General features: G+C 38.3%; 1 protein-coding gene across 1 annotated transcript in view; it reads left to right on the top strand.

Moving 5' to 3' along the window:
- Eya4 (EYA transcriptional coactivator and phosphatase 4) overlaps positions 1–26,436 on the top strand; it is a 71,207-nt gene extending 44,771 nt beyond the window's left edge. Inside the window, exons 13-19 of the mRNA XM_042055564.1 lie at positions 9,707–9,796; positions 16,552–16,610; positions 16,718–16,878; positions 18,649–18,763; positions 20,953–21,074; positions 23,024–23,124; positions 26,356–26,436. Coding sequence (XP_041911498.1) covers positions 9,707–9,796; positions 16,552–16,610; positions 16,718–16,878; positions 18,649–18,763; positions 20,953–21,074; positions 23,024–23,124; positions 26,356–26,436 — 729 coding nt within the window. The remainder of the gene's footprint in view (positions 1–9,706; positions 9,797–16,551; positions 16,611–16,717; positions 16,879–18,648; positions 18,764–20,952; positions 21,075–23,023; positions 23,125–26,355) is intronic.
- Positions 26,437–27,369: the final 933 nt, after the last annotated feature.

Here is a 27,369-nt window from a genome sequence, read left to right as displayed (position 1 = left end):
CTTGTCTACCCTTTTATTTACACTTCTATTTTTGTCATTAGTTGAAACCACATAGCACCTCACTGGAACATATTAATGCTAACACCATCACCAGGCCTTGGACATCCAGACTCCCACAACCTTCAGCTAAAATCAGCTTTTCTTTCTCAGTTACCCCATCTCAGATACTCTGCTACAGCAACAGAAACACCAACCAATGTTGTTATGATGTGGCTCACACCAGTGATCCCCATGAGCTCACATTCTGAATTCTTGTTCCCCCAGACACTAGCCCCATTCTGAGAGGTTATAGAACCTTTAGGCAGAAGGGCATAACAAGCAGAACTATATCAGTAGGAGAAGGCCTTTGGAGCTTATATCAAGCCTCTGGTGTCTCCTTCTCAGTGATAAGAACTTTCCCGTCAAAACACAGTGCCAGTACTCTCTTGTCCAGTGCATGAGGCCAAGTGACTATGGACTGAAACCTTTGAAACCGTGAGCCAAACAAACACCTCTCCTCCTTCAAACAAAAATGCCATAGAACAGCAGGGAAGTTCAACTGACTTTCCTCTGTTGACTCACAAATTGTCTGATTCTAAGGGCAACTCTGAATCCAAGATCTCAGGGCATTTTCCACAGGGGTACATCACTGACAAATCTCTCAAGAGGCACTGGCAAGTTTCTAATGCCCAACTTGATGTAATTGATGATTTTCCAGGTTTGAAGTGGAGTTTATTCTTTTTGCATATGGTATATCTATCCTACAGAGTGTCATTATACAAAATACATAGGAATAGGGCTGCTCCAGCTGGAGGGAAGCAGTGGGGGATGAGAAATTTCCCATGATCCCCACAAAGCAAGGACCCTCTTCAGTTACTCTTGGTCACCCAAGATGCACTTACAGAGGCCGAGACTTGCTTCAAATACATCTTGCAGTGAGTCGTCAGCTGATCTAGACCACATGCCCTGGACCTGGATAAGCATGACAAATTGTTTAACCTTGAGGTAACTTCTTTATCAGAAGGTGATTATAGTGGCATGGTGGTATGCACTGGTAATCTTAATACCCAAAAGACCGAGGTAGGAAGAGTGTAACTTCAAGGCCAGCCTGGACTATTTAGTAGGTTCCTCAAGGACAGCCTGGTCTATATAGTGGGTCCCAGGCCAGTCTGAGATACGTAGCAAGACCCTGTCTCAAAATAAATAAGTGGTTTTGAACTTAAAACTTAAAAGGAACTTAAGGTGATTGTCTTTTTTGCTGGAGTTATTAGATGGGTTAAATGAGGTCATGTAAATATATCAATGGCACTTAGCTATGAACAGAAGACTCTATTTATCAAGTCAAATACATTTAAGTAACAATGCACACTCTTTCCCCCAAATGATAAGTAACTGGAAATGGATGCTTTCACAGATGCAGAAGGTCAAGATTTGCTCTCATGATGCTTATGGCATCATGGTGCTGCATGGCATAAAATACATTGATCCTCAAGCAGAGGACATGTGTGCCTAAACTGTAAAACCAAACCCTGACATTAGCACACCTACCAACCTGCCTGCCTCCACCTCTCTCCCTGACCCGGAACTTTCAGCACGCATTGTCTTTGACCTCTGACACTATGTTTCCATTCCATAAGTACATTCTCTTCCCTGCATTGCCCACTTAGCTCTCACCTCTGTTCTGTGCCACTGATTCTGTACAACATATTTTACAGGTGGCAAAACCCAGCCAGAACTTGTCTCTCTGACCTGGTCTTAAGTCCCTATCCTCTTTCTGTGCTGTCCCACAGGACCTTAGCAAATAAAATTTCAAGTCTCCCATGTTCTAGGAATGCCATTATCACATAAGTGCTCTCATGGAACTAATTTTATTTATTCACTTAAGAATGCTTGTAGAAAATTCTATATCCACTTGTAAATAATACAAAATTTGCAGAGTTCTTCCTCATATGTTATCACTTTTTGACTCTGCTCAACTGTCAACACTCCGTCTTCCTTAGCAGAACTATTTCTGGATCTTTCTGATAGTGGCAAGTGCAGAGCTCTGCTGCTGGAAGGCTGGTGATGGGTTCTGTGGCCGAGCACCAGTTGGCACACACAGTTTCATCACTGCAAAAATCTAAAATAGAAGTTCATGAACTTGACAGGATGGCACCCAGGCATCATCCACTACCTGGGAGTTATGGATACTGTTCTGACGCTCTGAGTTATTGAATATATTATTTTACCTAAATAGCTATAACTCCCTAGTAGGTGATGGAATAAATATTAATAATTTTGCTACAGGGATTCAATTTATGTTGGAGCATTATTGACTTTTGTGTTTGGAAGCCATGGTTATCTAAAGCCATTATGCAGTAAGGAGACCAGTTAAATAAAAAGCCCACGCCAGAGGAAAAAAACAAGGAAAGATGGATAATTACATTAAATGTATAATCATAATTCAAGCTCCCAAGGAGACTTGCCTGTATGAAGCAATGTCTGTGGAAGAACAGAGCGCATCAGAATAAACCGTCCAATTGCTTTTGGATTTAACAGTCTACAAACCCATATAGAACCAAGACTTTGAAAGAAGCACTGGCTCATTATTTTAGTGTTATGAAGAAAGGAGACTTGTATGGTCTAATAGGAAGTAACAGACATTGCTAAACAATTAGAATCGTGCATCTGAAGTAGCAATCAGGACACTTAACACCATGGCCATTACCTCCTTTCTGAGCATATGAGTTAAAGTTTGGCTTTGGGGAGGAATATAGAACTAAGTTCAAATTCTATTTCTGCCTCCCATGATCACGTGACCCTGGGGAGTTTGTTTTGTATGTGGTTCAAAGGGAATTTAAAATTCGGGCAAATGAATGCTTTTCAGGAAACACGCTCCTTCCATTTGTATCTGTTAACTTCACCCTTCTGTATGAGACACTCAATTGAGTGACAAGAACTCAGCACTATGTATAGCCAGGGTGACTAGAGTCAGGTTTGGAAACACATTAAGTAAATGAAAATAGAACTGAATTTCCAAGTGTCAAAAAATAGACAATATGGGTCACATGTAGTAGTGTATACTTTATTCCAAATACTCATAAGGATTCCTGTGAGTTCAAGGCCAAATAAAATGGGTAGTGCTTTTCATGGTTGCTCATAGAATGTTCATGTATCCATGCATGTAGTAAAACACAAATAGATTGTACACACATGGAGTAAAGTTGAATCCAGGTCATTGACATGTGTCAATGTCTGTGATGGGAGACTGGGAGGCAATATACCTACCATCTCCTTTTCAAAGCATTGTGTCTGGCACTTTTTAAATTTTTCATATGTGTATACAGTAGTTACATGGTTTTCCCTCCACTCAACACCTCCTGTGATCCACACTCCCTCTCAAATTTATGATTTCTTTTTTAATTACTATTGCAAAATTTATATATATATATATATATGCATATATATGTATAAATATATAAGCACAACCCGCTGAGTCTGTTTGGTCTTATTTGTATGTATATATACTTGGGAGTGACCTCTTGGTGCTAGATGATCACTCAGGGGGCCCATTCCTAGGGAAGACTAATTCCCCTTCTATCAGGAGTCATTAATTTCCTGTACTCCTTCATAAAGAGGTGGGGGTGGGGCTGTGAGCCTTCTCCTAACCACAATCATAAATCAACTGATGCTTTTATTGTTCAGGTCTTGTTTAGACAACTGTATAGATGAAACTGCATGAGTTTAGTTTCCCAGTTCTATAGAGAAGACAAATGTCACAGTAGACATTCTGGTCCTCTGACTCTTAGAATGGCTCTCTCCCCCTCTTCTGTGATGTACCCTGGGCCTCTGATTCAGGAGTTGTGTTTTGGATGTATCAATTACAGCTAAGCACCCTTATAGTCTTTACGTTTGACTAGTTAGGGCTTTCTATAATGGTCTGGCACAAAAGGAGGCTTCCTTGATGAGGGATGTGTACTAGTAGGTACTCCTCTAAGATCTATGACCTTAGCCAGGTGGTGGTGGCACAGACCTTTAATCTCAGCACTCAGGAAGCAGAGGCAGGTTCAAGGACAGCCTTGTCTACAGAGTGAGTTCCAGAATGGGCTCCAAAGCTATACAGAGAAACCCGCCTATCTCAAAAACCCGCTCCACCACCACCAAAATTTAAAAGATCTGTGACTTTACTATCTTCTGGAAGTTGGCTAGGATTTCAGTACCAGGCATGATTTCTGTCCTGTTGCACGGCCTTGGTTACAGCCAAGACTTAAGTGCCTCTATTGTATCTTCAGCAATATCTTGCTATGATTGTTACCTTGTGGTTCAGAGGCATCACAGCCGGGTAGGATTACCAATGACTTTCCTCCTTTGGTGCTTGCATGATTACCTCCAGTATTATGAAGGTTAGTCCTCACTGTGGAGACTTTTAGGTCTGACTCAGCTCCATTCATCAGAGTCCCATGTCTGATGTATGTGGTGCCATCTGTAATAGGAACTTACCTTCAACCTCTGGAGACAACTAAGGGCCACAGCAATACTCTATATTGTCTTACGAGCCTTTGAACTCTGTTGTACAACAACTTAAAAGGACTTAAAAGTCTTCTCATGCCTAGTAACAGGATTTTTATTAGGCAGTCTTTGACTCTTGGAGAAAATACTATCACCTCAAATGGTACAACTTAATTTAAACTTTTATGCACATCTTATACATTATATGTAATTCTAGTTAAATATAATATGGTTCTTTATAGCTTTTCCAGACATCCTTCATCCTTAGTGTTATTTATCTCTCTTTTATTCCTCCCTTTCCTTCTATATTGATGTCCCTGCCTTCTCCCAAATTAAAGCACACACACCCTTTTCCCCATTTCAGAGTCTCTCCTAAAACCTGGAGCTCACTGATTCAACTACTGGGCTCCAGAAATCATTTGGTCTCACCTCCCTAGCAATGAAGTTATAACTGCAAGCCCAGCATTTCCTGTGGATGCTGAGGATCTCAACTCAGGTCCTCATGCTTCCATAGTAAGCACTTTACCAACCGAGTTATCTTTCCTACCTTTTATTTTGTTGATTTTGTTTTCCTTCTCCCTTGCCAGAATTTGAGCATGTAGTAGGCACTCAAAGCCATATGAATATATGATCAATATGAACATGTGATAAATAAGGGAATGTTCATAAAGATATTCTCTTCTTCTTCTTCTTCTTCTTCTTCTTCTTCTTCTTCTTCTTCTTCTTCTTCTTCTTCTTCTTCTTCTTCCCTTTCTTCTTCTCCTTCCCCTTCTTCTTCTCCTTCCCCTTCCCCTTCCCCTTCCTCCTCCTCCTCCTTCTCCTCGTCCTCGTCCTTATCCTCTTCCTCTTCCTTCTCTTTCCTTTTTTGGCAATATTGAAAATTGAACCCAAGACCTCATGGATACTAGGCAAGCGTTCAACCAGACCCACAGACCCAGGCTTTCCTTTAGGAACTCTGACGTTTACTACCTGTTTCTCAGACAAATAAGTCAAATATAGAGTTTTTCTCTCTGGTTCATAACTAGATTTTATTTCATATCTTATGTCTAATTACAAGAAACTCTTGCATCTAGGGATCCCAGAAACAAGTCCCACCTTGACTCATGGAGCTAGCTTATCTTCCTTTCCATTGTCCTCAGGTCTCTTCTGTCCCTTGTGTAAAATTCTACAAATGTGCTTTAGGTCCCAAAGGAATAACTGGTCTAAGATCCCAGGATCTTAAAAGAAAAATAGTCCTCCATTTCTTTAAAAATACATAATTGCTGCCTCTCCTGAGATATTTTTACAGTGTTTCCCTAGAGGAGGAATTGCAGCTGATGGCCCAATGCAGGGCAGACACCCACAGACAGACAGTCTGGCTCCAATTTATGTTCTGTGCTAACATGGCTAATAGGCATTAGTATTTTGATTTAGAGAAGTGCTCTACTTGATCCTAACTTGGGTATATACACTGGTAACATCTGGCTTAGAGGCGTACATTTCAAGGCCAAGTACTATTTATTTTCATCTTCTTTTCCTTCCTCTTCCTCTCTCTCTCTCTCTCTCTCTCCCTCTCTCCTTCCCTTTTATTCTTTCCAACTAAGTGTCATGGGAATCATTTCAATGTTTTGATAGAGCAGTATACGGGATAAATTGGCAGAAGTTCCATTTGCCCCGTGTTGAACTCTGTTGGAGACACGCTTACTCTTTCAGAACTCTTTTCTATATGTAATATGTATCAAAACAATCATGCAACCCCATCTGTGCCTTTATTTTCCCACCTTTTCACTCTGTCCAAGTTTTTGCTATCACTTCATTTTCAGTTCTGAATTCAACACTCACCACAGCTAAGTGGAAAAAATGCAGCAAACCCAGATTCATCTGTAAACATCTATGAAAAGGAGTAGGCATTTTAGTACAAAGCTTGGGTTCTCTCCAGAAGCATGTCTCCCTCTCAAATGCTTGACAAAGCGGTGGAACTGCAGCCCCTGGTGGCTTCTTCCCAGCCACGGGTGCCTACGATGACCAAACTCTGGGAAGGTTTTGCCCACCAGGTGCACAGTCGTCATTTTCTCATCTGAGATCCTTCAACTGGAAGAATGTGATGCTGTAGTCTGCTTCCTTAAAATCAGCTGTCCCAGGGACTTTCCTTACCCAGAAGAGGTGGATAAAATTCTATATTTGCATGGAACCTTTTCCCCAACAGTCTCTGAGCAGCGAGATCACCACCTTTTAACTTGGTTTTCCTTGTCTTGTGGCATCGATGACCAAACACCTCTCTTTCAATGGGCTTGCTCGCTGAAAACCTTAGTGAAATTTAACCAGCTCACACTCTGACCAAAGCCATAACTAAACTTATCTAGTTAAGAAATGAAATTTTTGCCAGAATGCTTATTGCATGCTGGCTGTCCTAGGGTATGTGATGTACAGACACCACAGCTTGCAAAACAAGTGCTTAGCCATCGCAGTGCCATGGGGTTGACTCCAGTGGTGTGCTCACAGGCAGCTTTCATCAAACCACATGCTCCGCCTCATTACCAGAAGAGCCATTTATTTTAAAAATGTTTTCTTATATGCTTATCAGACGCAGAGAGAATGCATTCTTTGTGGATTTTTCTATCCCTGTCAGACAGCACAGAGTAGGATGCAGTTTGGAAGCATGTTATCAATCAAAGTAACAATCACAGGGCCACTGGGTTTTTCTCCCATCTTCCCTTCAATCAGATCTGTAAATGCAAAGAATGTAAGGAATGAACATGAGATAGCCAATAATTTTATTGAAAACTTAAAAAGGGAAACAGATACCAGTTGGGATAAAAGTTTCACTAAGCTAGCCTCCAAGAGAAAAACTTTAAGAAGCAAGATGTTTTTGAACCCCCATCTGAAATGGATATCTTTAGGGCAGAAATCATCAGAGCTCCGTGAGGCTCCCTTCTACTGTCTTGCATCATGGGCATTCCTCAAAAGCAGGGAGCGTCACTAATGGAATTATATGTTTTCATGCTGTAATTACATTTGATTTTCCTGATATTTCTGTAGACGTTTTGTTCATGGGTCCATGACTTAGCAGAATATTTAGACGTCTTCTATAACCTTGTGCTAATTAAGACCCACTCCGTTCCTTCCAAAAGAGAGGATTAGCGGGAGCAATTTTTAACAGAAAAAGACAAAATGTGTAGTTAAAAAATTATTCAAGCTTCAGAGGTTTTCTTTCAATAGCAATAAAGGACATGAACAACAACAAAAGAGAGTCATATAATGGAGGGAAACACAGTCAGTCAGGGGTTCTTCTGATTGTGAAATAGCCTGAGCTAAAAATAAATAAATAAAATTTAAATGTTTTGCATACACAACATATATTTTCCTTACATTTGAATGAGTATTTGTTAGACAAAACAGTTTGATCTTTGATTTGTATTGAGTTCTATTATAATACGTTGATCCTTCCAGAGATCATATGTATATTCTGTATCAGTGTACTCGTACATCACTATCATACCCTCATCATCCCACATTTTTGATTTGGGTGTATTTGTGTATATTAATCCATGTAAGGTGTCACTGACAGCAGATCAATGCGGGAGTAGAGTCCAAGTCTAAGTCACCAAAGGACATGCTCCAGGATATGAGCAATCTACATAGGCTTTTGTCAAAAATCTTTAAGAGATCGATAAAATTGCCTGATGAGAAAATGAAAGTTATAACATATGGTTGAATCTTACACATTATTCCTGCCTTAACCTTGTCTTCTTCTACATCAAGCCTTAAGTTTGTTCTTTATGCTTCCATATTCCATTAGCATTCAATTCCTATTTATTAAACTGACCCTCCCATTCTCCACATGTTTCCAAGGCAACGGAATATGGGTGAGATATTTGAAATATGCTTATACTTTATTGTTTCTTTCACAAAACACTATGAACATAGATGTAGGAAAAAAGCTGATTGGTGCTGTGGAGGTGTATCTACTGGCAAATGTTGTAGGCTAGAGGTGTAATTCAATGTCACTGGGCCTGATGTGGATGGAGCGTTTGTATCTGCAGTTGAAGTAAAGCTAGCTACACATGCCTCCAAGTTTAATACAGTTCTTAAAATGCCACTCATTAAAATGTTAAAATCCAAATTTTAGTTCTCTGTTCTAAAATTCCTTCAGTCTGTTTCATGGCCCAGCCACACAAGCCAAATAATACTCTGAGGACTTCCCAAATAACTTCTCAGCCAAAACCAATAGTGTTCTTCTAGACTTCTCAGCTCTATGCAAAACCACTGTCTTCCCTCTGAAACATCCAGCCATCCTTCCACTCAAAGGAATCATCCCTTGCAACTTTTTTACCTTCTGCATCTCTGTAGTCACACCTGTAGGAGCTCTTTGGCTTTTCTCCCACCTTCAGTCATTTCAACACACCATGTGAAGGATTAGTCACCTGTCCCTAGGCTCCCTTTCTGCCTTCCTCTCCTCTTTCCACATCCTCCCAGTACCTCTCCCCACTCTTCCGTTCAGTTCCTTTTTTTTCACTACTTGTTATTGCATGTATATGATATATATATTCAAAATATAACCTGTTTAATCTGTATAGTATTGAGTATGCTTTCAAATGTTTATTAGGTTATCTCTGCTCTTCAGCACTCATCCAAATACGTTTTCCAAAAGATATGCAAAGCATGTATGCAAAAAAAGTCATCTAAAGTAGTTGCTTTTATGTTTCAATTATGAATATAGTGATTTGGTAGATAAATTTCTCTTGTAGTATGTTCTTAGTCTATTTACACGTATAAATTTATGTAAATTACTAGATATATCTTTTGAGATTCATGTTTGTGGTTAATTCCTAAGTCATTTTATACATTCACATCTAATTATTTAAATATTATGAATGGCATAATTGTATTTGGGTGTATACCATAAGTTTCAATACATGTATGTGCTATGTAATGATCAAGCTGATGATTGGTATTTCCATTTCAAGCATTTATCATTCTTAGGGGTGAGGACATTTGAAATCCTTTATTCTGGCCATGTGGAAGACTGCAATAAATATTGTGAACTACAGTCACCCTACTCTACATTATCAGTCACTAGGACATTGTCATATTTTTGTATATTTCCCAGTTCCTTAACTTCTCCTTCACCTCTGGACAATGTTTTAATCCTCACTAAAAAGTCATCTAATATTTTGCCCTCTCAATGATATATACCTAAAGTGTTTTACTAGTCATCGTGATTGTTGAAATTTTACCTCATTATGTATGCATTTTTCAGGATCCCCCAATGGCTGTGACCCTCGGGCTCCGAATGGAGGAAATGATCTTTAATCTTGCTGATACGCATTTGTTTTTTAATGACTTAGAGGTAAGAATTTTAAAAGCTAAAAATAATCATTGTCAACACAAAAACTCTCAAATGGTGTCATTTATGTCGAAAACCATAAGAAATTACAAACATGATATTCATCTGATGATAACTGTGAAGTTTTATCAAGTGGAAAAATTGCATAGAGTATTATGAACAGACTGAAAATTTGTGCTCTTGAATTATACATATTTACAGACAGACACTGAGAACAAAATGTCTTGTCTTAGAAGAGTAGATGGTCCCCTTCGTGGCTTCAGTCAGGCAATTCCTCATTCTGTCCTTGGATCGTTGGTATTTCATGTTTGCATTAGCATCAACCTATCAAGGTTACTACTCAGAATACAATTTATGTTATTCACTGAGCAATATTCACCAATCCTCTTCCCAGCAGTAAGTATGGAACATTGCCTATTGCAGCATCATTAGACAAACTCTCATTCTCATTAACTGCCTTTCTAGATTAAAGAATGCTGGAGCTATTTACATAGCATAGCTGATGAGTTTTGATGCACTGAGTACTTTCTTCTATGGGGCTTCCATTCCTAATGTCAATACCAACACAGTTGTCTGAAGTCAGAGACTGCTCGTGCATTTCCCAGCTGCCCAAAATAATCACTCAGAAACTATATTAATTACAACACTGCTTGGCCTTTTAGCTTATGCCTATTTCTAGCTCACTCTTATATCTTAAATTAACTCATTTCAATTTTTTTATATTTTATCATGAGGCTTGTGGCCTACCCACCAGGTTCTGGCTGGTGGCCTGAATCTTTCTTCTCTGGTTCCATGGCTTCTCACTGTTTCCACCTTCTTTCTCCCAGCATTCAGTTTAGTCTCACCACCCCCCCAGCCCCACTCCACCTAGCTCTATTCTGCCTTGTGCACCCCAAAGCAGCTTCTTTATTCATTAATAAAAGCAACATATATAGAAGGACTTCCCATACCAGTTGTCTGACCAACATGAGACAAAAGGTAAAAATTAACAAAATAAAACAGCACAAGAAAATCTAGCCTCAGAGTAACTACATATATGCCATGATAAAGATCATAATTTCTGTATTAGCAATCCGGTGTACCAGACTTGCAAAAAGTAGAATATGAAATAACCAAGTAATTTGGACAAAGGTTCCTTATGGATGAATACAATTGGACTAAAATAAAGATTTTTTCTTTTTTAAATGACATAACAATTTTTTAATTTTGTGATTTCACAATGAGGTAAAAGTATTTATCCATAGCCAAATTATGAACAGAGATGATGTCGTTTATTATGACATCTCATCTGGTTTCTAGACATTTTATGTTGAACTTTCCATTGACTGTCACGGCTTTTAAATAAATAGGACTATCACTTTACTTTTCAGAGGGCAAACTATAGGTTCAGTTGTGCAATATATACTATATCTCATATATATGTCATATATGTATGTCGTGTGTGTGTGTGTGTGTGTGTGTGCGTGCGTGTGTGTCCAAGGTTACCAGTTATCTCAATAATGGCCTCTGATTATAAATCAGGTTTGAGGCAAGAGCACAGACTTCTGCCCCCAAGCCTTGATGAAACTAGGATAAAAGAAAGAAAACCATATTTTAGTGAGTTACTTAGACAAGATTTTAGGTAAAGACTTAGCTGTATCAGAGACAGGAAATGAAAACTAATTCCAAATAATTCCATATGAGCCATACAATCATGGGCTGAAAACTACAGGGTCAGAAGTGATCAGTTGTTTTCTCAGCTCAGCCCATGATTTCATTGATAATATCTGTTCAAAGAAGCTTTATTTGTTAATGAACAATATGAAAGTTCAGTATCCATCTATTTATCCATTTTTGTATAATAAGAACTACTAAGGATTCTTGTAAAACCCAACTTCAGCTAATTCCCCTGCTTGTTACTCCCAGGGATACAGGAAGCTGTTATGATGATGCCTGTTAATAGGAAACAATTGAACTCATGTGGAGCTTGACATTTTAAATACAGTAATAACTATTTGTTACTTTCTTGTTCTTAGTGTGGATGATCTTAGCTTAAAATGTAAGATGATTCATCTTTTCAAAGTTACTAAAAGAAATGAGAAATCGTACATGGTTTTGTCCCAGTTTTATAACGCTCATCTCATTTGACTTCTTTTTACTAGAAACACGTGGAATAAATTAACTTTAAGCTTTATCATGGTGTATTAGAAAAAAGATGAAATAGGGAAAATAGGACTATCATGCTTATCATATTTCACTGTGATAGAACTCTACAAAGTGGTCCTCTGAGCCCCACTCAGACTCTGTGGCATACATGCCCCCTTCCAGAAGTGTATGCGCGCGCGCACACACACACACATACACACACACATATATATATAAAATCAGAATCTAAATAAAATCCTCACCTTTTATCGAGAAGATTAAAATGAGAATGTGAGGGTATCCTAACACAAATATGTAAATCACTTACATGCTTTGAGTAAATATTGAAATGTGTATAAAAAGCTATTGAGCTTTCAGACTTTTCATCTCATGCGAGATCTTATATTAAAGATACTTTATAAATATCGGCTGTGATCATTAACAGCAATATTGAACTTACTGAGAGAATATCGGTGCTGACATTTCTCTTTGGGGTGTGTTTTAGAACTCGACAGAAACACGATTTGACTTAAACTCCACAGGGAACTCTTCAGCTGCACTCCACTTGCCCAGTAAATGATAAGCCCAACCCAAACAGCCGTGTGCGCATGTGTGTTTGCACGGATAGATGAGCCCCGGAAGCACAGACATGCATGGTCAGGTGACACAGATGAGCGCTGCACTAATATGATCTATGCAGTATCTGTCAAGTCCATCTGGTAGAGTTACCTCCATACCTGCCATCCTGTGTGGCTAATTTTGAATATCACATTTATGTCAATAACCCCTTTTGTCAGCACACTTCTTACAAAGGCTCCATCACAGAATTAAGCCAAACCTGCTTCTGCTGAAATACACAATTGCTCAAGGCAGTACATGTTCTCATTAGCTTACTATGAGGACCTTTTTCTCTTATATATTTATATCTTAGGATCGCTTGTAGAATCCAAATGTCTGTTTGAAACAGTAAATGCTTCAATACGTGGTGGACCATGGCAGTGGCAGCTGTTCCTCTCAGACTTCCTTAAAAGATCCAAATCTGGATTCTGACTAGTCAACACTTCATTCCATTCTGCCCACCCCCAAGCCCAGTGAGAGAATTCTCTCTGTTCAAAAAAATGTTATTTCAGTTAGAATAACTTCCAGAGGAGAAAGCACCAGGGAGTTGGGGTTCACGAAAGTGAGAGAAGAGCCTTGTGGCTTCTAACTGGAATAGATCAGGACCAACCTTGTGGTTACACTTCTAAGACAAATTTAAAGCATTTATGATTAACACCAGAATTATTTCAAACATTTGAGGTCTTTCCTAAGCTATGTTCAAAACCAAAGCTCTTGGATGTTTGGAGGGGGCATTTTAGGTGTGGATTAAAATGATCCCTGCATGGCTCCTCACAGTGAAAGCTAGTTGATGAACAATTATTTATCTTTTCCCTTAAAAATCTAAGTAATTGAAGTTCAAGTTTCTTTAACTGGACTGTAATCCTCGGGCAACTGTCCAGAGTCAACACAGAGAGTTACGAAGCATAAATTTAAAGAGAGTTAGATTTGGAAGACCCTCAAACCTAACTTCAAATACAGAGTACATGGTCCAATAAGTTTGATATACTGTTGTCCTCAAGAGTAAAAAATGAATTTGGGGGCAAGCTATGTACAAATTAATCATGTGAGTTTAATACTTGAAACATCAGGGGAGCTTTTCAAAAAATTAAAATCAAAAAGTATTCAAGAAATAACTTCTGGTGGTTGGCGGAACTCACAAAAATCTCCCTGCTCATTTTGGGGAATTTAAATAAGTTTATTACATAAGAGACACATGGAGATTATTTATATGAGGAAAGATTTTGGCAGTTCAATGGAGTGAGGAACGTCAGACATTTATTTCGACCTAAGTGCCTCCCAAGAATTTCACCATGTCTGAGCTAGAGAGATGACTCATTGGCTAAGAGCACTAACTGCCCTTCTGTAGATCTGACTTTCAGGACCTATAGGGCTACTCACAACTGTCTGTAACTCCAGTTCCATGGGATCTAACATCTTTTGTGGACTCAAAGGGTACCAGATACACTTGTGTTTCACAGATATTCATGCAGGCAAAACACTCATACACATTAACATTTATTTATTTAAAGAATATTACTGTATCTGAAGAAGAAATACTTAGGTCATTTTGGACTACTCTGGTGCCTCCATATTCTGGGGAAAATTAGTTTTCCAGCTGCCATGATAACTGTTTAGATCACTTTAAAGCCCAGTGCAGCAACTTACTATACTTGCATCTGAATTTTTTGGAGGTGCAATACCTCCTTTCATAACAGGATAGCCTGCAACCTTCTCAACTAATTATCATAAAAAGGAAACAGCATAGCTCAGGCAGCTTCAGTTCCTATCCTAGTCTGTTCTTTTTCTTCTCCCTCAAACCATGACATCCACATCTTCCCACAACCCTCACCACCTGGGCTATTAATTCATGTCACTATGACTTTTTGCCAGGACCTTGAAATGACTGTGGCAATTCTACCGGTTACTATCATTTATCTAGACTTAAGAAGCAATTCTTTTGCTTTTCAACTGGGAGTTATGTTTATTGCTGACTATTCATTGCACATGGTACTGGACTGCATAATGACACTTTCAAACAAGCATATTATGTACTTTGAGCATATTTCCCATTCCATATTACCCCTCCTTCTTGTTTTTAAGTTTTGTGTTCAGCTCTTTCATTCCCCAATTTCTGGATTGATTATTTTCTGCCTCTAGAATATGCCTCGGAAAATCATTGTATCCAGATTATCTCTCCCAGAAGTGCCCTCAGATGATCTCTAGTAAAGAATAATTGTTCTCAGCCCTTGCATATGAACATAGGTAGAGATTTATTCAAAACTTGCTAATCCCATAATTTGTGTAATACTTATGAACTATTAAAATAAGTATACCTAGTTTTTTTAAAAAAATTTGTTTTCATTTTATGTTTATAAGTATTTTGCCTGCATGCATGTATGGGTACCATGTGTATGCAGCAGAAGAGGGTATTGTCAGTTGTCATGGGAGTGCTGGGACCTAAAACTGGGTCTTCTGGGAAAGCAGCGAATGCTTTTAAATGCTGAGAGGCATCTCTCCATCCCAACTACATTTTGAAGTTATATCCCAAAATTTTACTGACTGAGCTTGCCACCTAGTTTTGTGTTTTATTGTTTGCTTAGTCCACATTTATTTTATTTCCTTGGGGAAGGAAACTTTCCACATCATATGCATGTGGAAGTCAGAGAACGACTCACAGGAGTTGGTTCTCTCCTTCCACTTTGCGGGCTCCTGGGGTCAAACTCAGGTCATCAGGCTCAACAGCAGTGCTCTTTACCTGTGGCTGAACCATCCGCTCACCCTTCAGTTCTGTAAGTGCAAAGAAATCTGAGTCAACTTAAATGGGATAAATATGTTCTTTGTGAAAGGCTGACGGCCAGGCATTCAGTGTTTGTCTATAGACACTTCCACGTCTATAACAAATTCAAATTAGAGAGTTTTTCTTAATATGGCACACTTCTAAATTTGATCATTTCAAATTGATTTTTGAATGAAAAGCACTACATGTAGCATCAAAATAAGTGGGTATATTAATAATCTAAAGAAAATATAAGAGGCTCAAAAGCTGGGATTGTAACTCAGTAGTAAAACACTTGCATAACATATGCAAGGCTCTAGCAAGAGTCTAGCTTCAATCTCCTGCAAAACTCATACATGCACACACACACACACACACACACACACACACACACCTCATTGATTTATTGTGAATTGTAATCATTTGCAACTATTAACCATGGACCTATTCCTCTGAGGGCTAGATATATTAAATCAAGTCAGCAAATTTCACCTTAAATCATATACAATTTTAAGGGAACTTTGAAATTATTTAAACACAGAACAGGAATTTTAGAGCCTCGAAGAGGCCAGTCTTATGTGGAAGCTATGATTTTCTTTCAGCAAACGCTGACTTGAAATCAGATCCAAAATGAGCATCCTTACCAAGTTTATTTTCCTTAGGGTTTGGAGCGCATTTGGTATGTAAATCTTCACTGTTTTTACTTGTATTCATGAAAATTTAAAAATGCTTTCAAAGCTTTATGAAATGAGAATGAATGTCAGCTCCTACGGCTACTACCTTCGTTCTGTATCAGAAAACCATGACTTTAAGAAAAAAAAACACTCTAGCAAAAAGCAGGAAGTCTTGGAAAGCTCACAGCACACCATGTTCTGAGGTCAAGACCCCTTTTTTTGCCACCAAGCAAATAATAAATAATAGTGACTACTTGATATTCTCAGACCCATGGCACATCGTGTGTTTTCAGATTAGCGGGGACACTGATCCCAAAGATTCAAGAGTTCTTTTCAATGACGTTAAGATTTAACTTACTTTCCAAAGTGCTCCTAGTTTTCAGACTGCTTGATGTGACCCTTCTGGATTTAGATCTGAGCAAGGAAGTGGGGCTATTAACCCACATAAGAAAACAAGCCTTAGAGGAAGGGATGGATGGGCCCATGCTGCCATCTTGTGGTCATAGTGTGATGCCATGGAATGGTGGGAAACCTTTCTGGTGGTAGATGTGTTTGGTGATGTCTGCTCTTTCCTGTTTTCCCAGGAGTGTGATCAAGTTCACATAGATGATGTGTCCTCAGATGACAACGGTCAGGACTTAAGGTAAGCCATGCCTTTCAATCTTCCATTTGCTACAGAAATTCAGCCGCGGAGTTTTGCACACGTAATTATTTCTTCTGTTTCTTTTCGATGCATTTCGGGTGCTGCAGTACCTACAGTTTTGCAACTGATGGCTTCCATGCAGCTGCAAGTAGTGCGAACCTTTGTTTGCCAACAGGTGTAAGAGGAGGAGTGGACTGGATGAGGAAGTTGGCTTTTCGCTACAGAAGAGTAAAGGAATTGTATAACACATACAAGAACAATGTTGGAGGTACGTGCGGCCGAGTCCATCCAGTGTAGGCACCCTGGCTCTAGGTAGAATTCGAGCTCTAGTTTCCTGATGGAGATTGACCTATTGGAAAACAAATCAGCTAAAGGCTTGCGTTGAAAAGTACTGAACCTAAATTTTTGCTTTCTTTGAATTACTAGGGGGAAATTGAATGCACCCTTGTGAAGGGACTTGGCTATTCTGTGAGAAACCCCGTTTTCTATCAAGATTTCCAGCAGGATATTTATACTGCTTCATCAGCAGTACTCTGATAGTATCAATGAAAAACAGACAAGGGGGGTGTGGAAAGCCGAGAGCCATAATTATTGAAAGAGTTAGTGACAACAGGAGGATGGGGCTGTGTCTTTGTTTCCCAATATTTTATAACATAAATCACATTAAATGCTTAGTGAATACTCAATAAATGTAAAAAAAAAAAAGCAAGACAGAACCATAGACTATGTGAACATTTGAGCCAAGAGAAATTTTATACAGGAAAGACTTTGGTTTCCAAATAACTGAGCCGTGCTCCAGCTCCTGGTTGTGTTTCCTAAATCATTCTAGTGCTTTGTTCAAGACACTTCTGTAAAATAAAATCAAATTTCTAGGTAAAATCAATTGTAAATAATACACTTACCTTTTTAAAATAGCTAAACAGTCCTTTGTGAGGTCTGAAATATTTAGTATCTGTGTATATTTTTTCCCATCTTACAGCATAGTATTGTTAAAATTATTTTAAAATCGAGAAGGCTGTTAATATATAGTCTTGTGGCTTGGGTACTTAAATCAAAAACGTGAGAGTTTATTTTCTGGCAGATAGTAGAATCTTATTACTGAAACATGGAAAAAAATGAAACTTCCTGGAAAGTAAATGTTTTAATTTTAAAGAGTGCCTACTGTATGTGGTGTGTATTTGCTCCCGGTATATGAAATACAATTTGAGTGAGAAACCTTCCTTTTGAATGGATGTTCATGCGATCTCATTTTATCATGAAAGCAGGAATGCTTTGCTTTTCTCTTTTTTTCTTTTCTTGTTCTTTTTTTTCCTTCTCCTCCTTCCTCCCTGTCTTTCCTCTTCCCTTCCTCTCTCCTTCCTCTTTTCCTTTTGTTTAGTGCTAGGGCCTCTTGCATGCTTGTCACCACTGGCGAATATTCCAACATCTCTGTGAACTAAAATTTAACATGCCAACTTCTTCCCACCACTGTTACTTATGCTGGGATCGTACTCATTGGGATTTTAAACAGAGCTATCGATTTCTTTTAAAACACGAAATATCAGTAAGCTCATGCACAAGTTTGAGAAGCACCAGAGCAACTGCCGACTGATCCTGACAATACTTTTCCAAGGTGGAACTGTAATTATGAAGAGACAATACTTTTAAGTGGCACATTTGTGTCCCTGAACTGGAGGGACCCCACTGCTCCTCCCAATCCAATGTATCCCAACCTTATCAGCAGACTCAAGCCTAGATGTTGCTGAGCCTTCCAGCTATTGTGTTGAATTCCAGGCTCTGCTAGAGGGAAAATACTGGGGTCTACTTTTTGTGTGTCATATCTCCACATGACTAGTCAAGTGTGTTGTCTAATAAGAATTCATTGAATGAACTGATAGTAGACTCCAAAAGGATGAATCTATGTTGATAGAAGCCTGCACCTCTTTACTTACAACACAACCAAAATAAAAACTGTTTATTGTAAACAGAAGAGATGCCAAATTCTGTATCACAGAGACAGTGTTCACTCCTGACTGCACTTTGTATTTTGGTGTTTCAGGACTCCTTGGCCCTGCCAAGAGGGATGCGTGGCTGCAATTAAGGGCAGAGATCGAAGGCCTAACAGATTCCTGGCTAACGAATGCACTTAAGTCTTTATCAATTATTAGTACTAGGTAAGTAGGATTGGTGCCCATCTACTTCAATTATATGGAAGATCTGAGTCCAAAAACACAACAAAACAAAACTGTTTCAATTCTTAGCAATTTACCACATCCAATGATTTTTTAACGTCTGTGTGTGTGTGTGTGTGTGTGTGTGTGTGTGTGATCATAACCACTGATAATCCCATAGGAAAGTTACATATGTCATGAGACGGAATCAGTGCAGGATCCAGGACTTGTAAAAAGACGTGTGGCTTAGTTCTAACGAGTAGTATGCACCATGTAAGTCCACCAGGAAACCACAGGGAAGCTGCTGACCACTGCTAGTCTTCACCGTGTTTCTACCAACTTGATATAGATAACAAAATCACACCAACTTCAAGTTGTTTTTCAGCTTTGTTCTATGAACAATAATTCAACAGGATACATTTGGGAAAAGTGCTGGTGGGTGAAATTAGTCTTTCTTCTTTCTTATTGTATAGTGGTATTTCTGACTTAGATGAACAGATAAAGATACAGTTAACCCATGTGTGTGCACCAGGCATAAAAAGAGGTGCTGTCTGGACAGATATCAGATACTTAAAAAGTTTGCAAGAGTGAAAGGAGAGCCTGACACTTAGGACATGAAAGTAAATTTATGTGTCAAGTCTGGCATGTGGTTCCTTCCTGGTAGCAAGATCAGAAACGTCACCAACAACAGAAAGTCCTTGTGGTGGGGGCTTGCTTTAGGTTCCTGTGTTGATTTGGGCAGACACGAACATTCTCTTCAGTTCCTGGTGTCACAATTCTAATGGAAATTCTGACAGACATGAAGTCTCCAGCGTCCAGTTTGGTAGTGCCTGGAATTTGATCCGTAGAAACTACATAAAGGAGAAAACTGCCAAGAATTCAGCCTGAAGAGTCAAGTGGGGGAACAAATTTGTCCGTTGCAACTCCTTGAAATGTTGGGCCTAAAATGAGTTAGATTTTACTGTGTCTAGAAAGGTGAGGGTCGGGGTAAATGTGTAAGAATCCCAGGTAGCGAAATGAATACTATGCAAGAATTGTCTGACAGCAAAAGCTGCTTGGGCATGGAGCTTCCGGTATCATGTCTGAAACTGCGACTGATCAACCAGAGGTCAAGGACTCTGGGACTTTGATATTGTGTACCGTCATGGGCGTTTCTCCAAGAACTGAACCAACAGCTCATTTATGTATTTTTTTTATAAAAGAATTTAAAGCCAACTCAAAATTGTGTGACCTTAGGAAATGATTAAATGAATAGAAAGAAAAGGCCTGGAAAAAAAAAAAAAAAAAACAGAACAAGCCAACAACCACTGACTGCTTAGAGACTACAAAGCTTGCTAATTGTCCATAGAATTTAGCACTAATACATATTTAAAATTTAAACAAGACCCAAAAATGTAGGGAAAGCAAATTATTTGATGGATTATGTGTCAGAGTTCTCAGCAAAGTTGAGTTACCATCTATCTTCCTTGTTCTGTGGGTATTCACTAAAGAAGTAACTCCAGGTTTAGGAAAACAAAACAAAAAACACAAAACAGCCTTGAGATAGCCTTATATACAGTCATGAGAAACCAAAACTCATCTAACCATTATTTTGAAAAATTATGTTGTACCAACTGGCAAAAGAGTTTGCTTGTAGATAATATGAGGATAACAGACAAAAGAAAATGTACAAATAATATATAATTCCTACTGGGAAAGCAAATTTGCAAATGAAGATTGAAGCTATCTCTGAATATGTAATTAATATTGATACCTCTCATTTCCTTCTTTATATTTGTCCTTTACAAATGTTCTGCCATGGAGTTTTGATAATTTTGAAGGATATAGCAGCTACTAATATCACATTTTATTTAGTGAATGGTGAAGCTTCATGTCAAACTGCCTCTCCAAACTTCCAAAGTTTGTCTGTCTTCTCTTTCTCCTCATCACTATAGAGGTAAAAGGACTTTGAATAGAATCTTGCTCTGACAAACGTAATGGAGACTTTTAAATGTCAGAAAATGGTCTTGAGTTATTCATTGTTCTTAACAATCTGCCACTTTGGGTAGAGTCTGTTGGCTGATAGCAGCAGTGGTTAAAGGCTGAAAGAGGTGTCTCCTCCAGCATTAACCAATAACGGTGGCAATTTTCAATCTTTCTGCGAGAAGTTATTTACCACTAGAAAGCAAATCAGTGCCTTTCCTCCCTGTTAGGAGTAACTGTGTAAACGTCTTGGTAACGACGACGCAGCTGATCCCGGCCCTGGCGAAGATCCTGCTCTACAGCCTAGGAGGTGCTTTTCCCATTGAGAACATTTACAGTGCAACGAAAATAGGTAAGGGAAATATTTGAAATGTAGTCACATCTGTGTTTGCAGTGTTCCACAACTGTGTTTACATGATTCTCTCTTAATCAGTTTTCCATTAACACATCCAGAAAATTTGGGAGCACCTCGAATTAAAAACATCACATGTAATTCATGACGCATGTGTATATTTTATGATAGCTCTTAGCTGTAAAATGCCGGACTTGGTATTTAGGTAATCCTAACTTATTCTGTCCATTTTATACAGTATTTTAACTATATTAGCTGAATAATACGTGCACTAACCATAGTACTTAATTGTTCAATTACTATAACATGGAATTATGTCTTTGCGTAGTCAATAATACTTGTCTAAGGTTAAAAATAAAAATACTATTTTGGCATAATTGGGAAGCCTCAAATTAAGTCTACCAGGAATCAAAAAAAAAAATAATTTCAGGAACAAGTGAAAATTTTCATAAAGCCAAAAAATATATTTTTTTTACTTGTGTACCTGGAATATCCATTTCTTGCCAGTATACAGAAGGACTCAAATAACTACAATTTCTTTCCTGGGTAAAATACATCTATGGAGCCATCTTCATATTTAAATATGGTTTGCAGAGTCTGGCTTCGAATTATCATTCAAAATAAAATTTCGTCAAGTTCTGCCATTTTGGTAGAGTTAAAATAAGGCAGAGTATATACCCCATTGTCTGTGGAGGAAACACCTGGGAAAATAACTAGGTTGTGCCATGTGCCCCAAAGGGCAACAAAATTACCTGCTGGCACTTTGACACGTTCAAAATCCTAAACCTCCCACCATCATAACTAGCACTGTGTCTTGTGAAGATTGCAGCCATGTGGGGGAAACAGGGAGAGTCAGACTTTATTAAGGTATATGTCACATTGTCATGCACATTCCAAATCAGACCCTAGACTCCAATCCCATACTATGTTCTGTGAAGATACATATATTATACTTGTAGGATTGACAGAGAGAATGTGATTTTTCTTTTTGACAGCACAAATGAATTTTTTTATCCAAATACACATTTCTTTAAAGGTTAATATTCTTCCCATTGACCAAATGTGTTCCATTGAACCCAAGACAGTAATTATTGTTTTTCCCTTGTCACTAGTAATTTTTGTTTTAGCATCCTGAACTAGCAGATTAAGGAAGAAAAAAGTCAAAAGTAGTGATGGCTGCAAGAACTTTCTTGGAATGGGATTCGGGAAAAGATGCCAATGTTGTAAAGATAAGGCATGAGCAAGGTCCCCGCAGCCATACCTCAGGGTGCAGTCAGCGAATCTGCTGCAATCACAGCTGTGGTCAGTTGGACAGCACACTTGATGTAATTAATCTGACTATATGTGCACTCACATACTTGTTTAAAGGAGTCATTTATCAAGGTAAATCTGTTAGTATTCCCTCTTTCCTTAGAGATAAGACTTCATTTTTCTCCAACTGACTTGCCTATCCCAAAGATAAATTAGATAAAACTGGTTCTTAGAATTAAACAAATGCTGTAGAAACTTTTATTTGCCCATAAAAGGTGCTTCACTACTCTTTCAGTGGAGTTAAAAACATACTGACATTTTATCAGGGTCAAATTCTCAAGCCTACTGTCTTTCTTAGACTATCAAAAGCATTTGTTTAATGATCTCTCCTAAATTAAAAGCAATATTATTGCAATGTGTTTGTTGATTTCTAAATGCAGGGATCATAAGGTCACAAGCTCACTCAAACATTGTTCAAGAGGCATTAATTTAACACTTTGTGAATCTCTAGGTTAATGAGTGCCATGGCCGGAAGAATAAGCAATGCATTGTTTTTCAGGCAAGGAAAGCTGTTTTGAGCGTATAGTGTCCAGATTTGGCACTAACATAACTTATGTTGTGATTGGAGATGGCCGAGATGAAGAGCACGCAGCTAAGCAGGTAATTTCGCTCTGAACTTTATCTTGTTTATCTTCCAGGAAAAGAAAGTTGCTTTGAACGAATAATGCAAAGGTTTGGCAGAAAAGTAGTATATGTTGTAATTGGGGATGGTGTAGAAGAAGAGCAGGCAGCGAAAAAGGTAACCTGTCTCAAACAATGTTGGTGTGGTACTTCTAGTGCAAGCCTTTTTGTTTGCATTTCTGTAGTTTGGCCCAATGGCAGCTTGACACGTGATTGACATTTACAAATGCAAATCAATAAGAGCATGAGAGCCAATGTTGACCTGCCAATAAACCATTTGGAGTCTAGCATTTTATGCCTGGAATTTGCTAGGATATACAGGATAATTTATTGATATTTATTCACATGTATATAACTATATAAGAAACATAGTTATAAATTTAGAGTATACATTTAACACACAGAGAGACACACACACATGAGTGCACATAGAGACAGATTTTTAAAAAAACTTATTAAATGTACCAGATGAAGAAATTTAACAAACTCGTAGCACAACTACCGAGGATGGCCCATGACTCTCATGCCACATATTCCTTCTGAGTGCCTGGAGACAGATCAGTTCCTTGATAATGAATACTGAAGACAGACTTGATAGCTGAAAGGGAACTTAAGAGGCCTTAGTCAGCAGGGTTGAAATCGGTGCATTGTTCATACTTTTTGTGCCAACTTGTTTTAGAGTTAAACTGGCAATGTCCCTTCCATCTAGAAGTTTCTCACATATTTCAGTGAATCAGTGGTAGTTAAGTGCCAAGCAGCTGGCTTTGAGCATATTCAGAAGATCTCATAGGCCCTACTGATTTAAATAAGCCTTTTTTTTATCTGATGCATATTTCTGATGAGGAACCATGGTAGCAGTTAAATCACTATGTGATTGGGTCAGGATCAGAAGAGGATGACATGAGTTTTGTTCTCCACACTAAGGAACACAAACGTGTACCCTCTACTTCCTTCCCTGGAGGGCCGAAAATTTTAAAACAAAACAAAAACCTATAAATGGCATTTTAGCTTATAAAGAGAATGTTATACTTTTCATATATGGACTATCTAAATCACTTTCTAATAAAACCTCCAAACAGACATATCACAGCATAGACTCAATTTCTATTTTCTATAGAATAATTAGAACAAGCAGTTCTAATATTAATAAGTTTAATAAGTTCATAAACTCTGTTATGAGCATAACAGAAAGATAAATATTGATGTATCCAGCCAACTCAAACCCAGCAAACTGAAGAAAGGGAAAGGGTTCTACTTAAAAGGTTTGCATGCATTCTTGGCAGCCGTCCCTTAGAGTCCCCATGCTTTCCCATTCTGTTACAAGAGCTGGTGACATGGGACTTCCTGAGTGTTAATTAGCAGTGGCTGTGACTCAAGACAGCACACTGATCCCAAGGACATTCCGTATAAGGTCAGCCCTGCAGCCTCAAACAACCCAACCTGGCCCGCTGCCTGCTGCTTGAGGTGTTTAAGTCGCACACAATTGTCATCTTTTCTGGACCTTATGAATGTCTATTTTATGGGAGTTTATTGTTTTAATTTTTCATGTTGGCACTACAATCACACATAACAAACAGACCCTTAGACAAATACGAGTAGTCTTTAACCTCTGTGAAATTTATTGATCTCTTGCTCAGAACTAGCAAAGTTCATGAGCCAGTAAACAATGTGAGCCTTTCAGAATCAAGATTTATCAAGTTCATGCTAGTTATCCACACTGGGGATGGTAGATTATGAAGATGCCTTCTGTTTTGCAGCGGCAGGCGCATATAGCTTGACTCCAAATGGACCCAAACTTTGGATAGAATGCTGTTTTCAAATGCTTGTTTAAGTGGGTGTAGTTTGGGTGATGGGTGAAGGCTGTGAATCTATTTGGAAACACAGGTGGCTGGTTGCCCTAGTGCCCAGAATGCATGCTTTTTTTTTTTAACGTAGAAGTAATCGCATGTGCAGACATACTGAGTACTGTTTTATTATTACAAATAGATCTGAGCTGAAAGGCAAAATGTTACCCTTCTCAAAATTCTTTGCTCTAATTGAACTAAAACATGTGTTTGTGAAATCAAAGAGGAAAAAGGTCAAATCTTAACAATAACAATAACTGCACTCCCCTCTCAAGTGCACATGAGATGTATATGTAAATTTTAATTTTTCTAAAAGCCAAAGGAACAAGTAAAGCCAGCTTTAATTATATCTACTAATTGACCTAATCTGTGCCAAATATCATATACCTACACCTAGTCTATGTAAGAATTATTGACATGATGTTTAGATTCCTGTGTTGCCCTTAGTCTGGTTTTTAAATTCATAATGTATTTTAAATTGGCTTAAACATATTTCAAGCATTCATAACCACATGTTGTTGGTGGTTACCATACTGAGCAGCAAAGAATTATATAGCAGTAGTGATTATAATAAACTTTCATGTTAAAATAAGATACATTTTCATATATATATATATATATATATATATATATATATATATCTACTGCATATTGACTACATTCCCCTCACATATGTCCTAGAAGATGTTTCAAGTTCAAACTAACAAATAATGTTATTGTTTTATAATTACTACAGTATATTTTTTCATTATTATTATTTCCAATGAGGTCTCCTCAGATATTACTTCCAATCAGTCTCCTCTCTAAATCCTGAATGTCACATCTGTAGTGCATACTGATACATCTCTGGAGGCCACAAACCAATGTGCCATCTAAGAATTGTCTATCCACATGGGGATGGTGTATTCCCATTAAAACTGGAAGTTTAAGCCCTCTTCCTCTCAGTCTTGTACTGGCTTAAGTTATTAATTACCCTGGACAAGTTGAATATTATCAATTCCAATGTTTGTTTAGTTCTGCTCCAAATTGTTGCATAGGTAGAAACTTACTCTTTTTGCCCCTCCCATTACCAAAGGCCTCTGAGTTTAGGAAGATCATAGTCTAATTTTCTCTTATTTTTGACCAAGAAATCAACTTTTAAAAGTAGCATGCTGATAGAAAGTTTATCACTCATCCATGCAAGGGTTTTATGTCATCTTGCTTTCCCCGATGTTGACCTTGGTAATTCTGATTTACAGCATAGAGATTAAACCATGTAGGAAACACAGTGTTGAGTGTTATACATTAAAATCCAGTTCAGATCTATTTCTCGACTTCTTAGAAAATTCCGTACTAGCTAGCAGACCTCCACTTGCGGCTCTCCCTCTAGTAAACCCCCCCCCCCTTGAATTCGGGTGAACACCACACCCTGGTGTGTGCAGCTGTCTCCATGGGATGATGGTTATGATCTGTCTCCATTCTTCATTCCTGCCCACTCCTTCTCTCCCCTTGTCTTGACCACACAGCACAACATGCCCTTTTGGAGGATATCAAGCCACTCGGACCTCTTGGCTCTACACCAAGCACTGGAATTAGAGTATTTGTAACTGTATTCTCTAGCTGGGAATCCATTGGGTTTTTTTTTTATATTTCAAGTACACTGAATTTTTATGTGTGATCCAATGCCGCTGGCTTCTTCTCCACATATAAATGGTCTTAAAGGATGAAATCATACTTGGAATGAGAACTCCAGAGTGAAGAATTCAGGTTGCTGAATGGAATTAAACGTTAGTGCTGCAGAAAGGAAACTCTATGGTCTTATTATCTTTACAATACTTTCATGGTTTTTTTTAAAAAAAAAATCTGTGGAGGTTGCTGACAGCCACCAAGTGAGTCCTAACTGGAATTAACAGCTTTAGTAAAGAACTCGAGCCCTCCAGACCACAGCACCTGTTCTGCCTCTGACAAGGTGGTCGAAAACATTCCTCAAAATGAGAGCTCTTCTCACCCCTGAGGTTTGAATCTGACTTTTAGCCTACCTAGCCCAGAAAATCTGAATCTGAATGCACTCAGACTGTATACTGACAGTCCTATCTAGACCTGTAATTTGTGTAAATTATTGATGGAAATAATTTACTGTGACTTTATTAGCAGCTGACTCTGAACGTGGATGCAATTGTTCTTCTATTTGTCGGGGCGGGAAGAGGGCCAGGGAAATGGGAATATAATATTGTCTCTTTTTTAAGTTTGGCAAAGAGAATGTTCATACTGATGTGTTGTGCCTTAAAGACAAGACAGCGTTTGTGTGTTACAATGTAACTTTGGTTAAAGTCTCTGTAGATAATGAAAAACAAACAAACATAAAACCAAAAAAACAAACAAATAAACAAAAAGCTTTGTAATAATCATTGGCATGACCAAATTTAAAATTCAGACTGACATTTTAATACTGAATCATCAACAAACTGAGGATTTTTTAGAATGAGAAACCAACCGTAATAATACAAGAAGGCTTGCATCTTATTTGGGTTCTGAATATT

Source organism: Arvicola amphibius, chromosome 8 (assembly GCF_903992535.2).
Source record: "Arvicola amphibius chromosome 8, mArvAmp1.2, whole genome shotgun sequence".
Classification (NCBI taxonomy): Eukaryota; Metazoa; Chordata; class Mammalia; order Rodentia; family Cricetidae; genus Arvicola; species Arvicola amphibius.
Note: the sequence above shows the minus strand (reverse complement) of the source record. Positions and strands in the feature narration are given on the sequence as shown.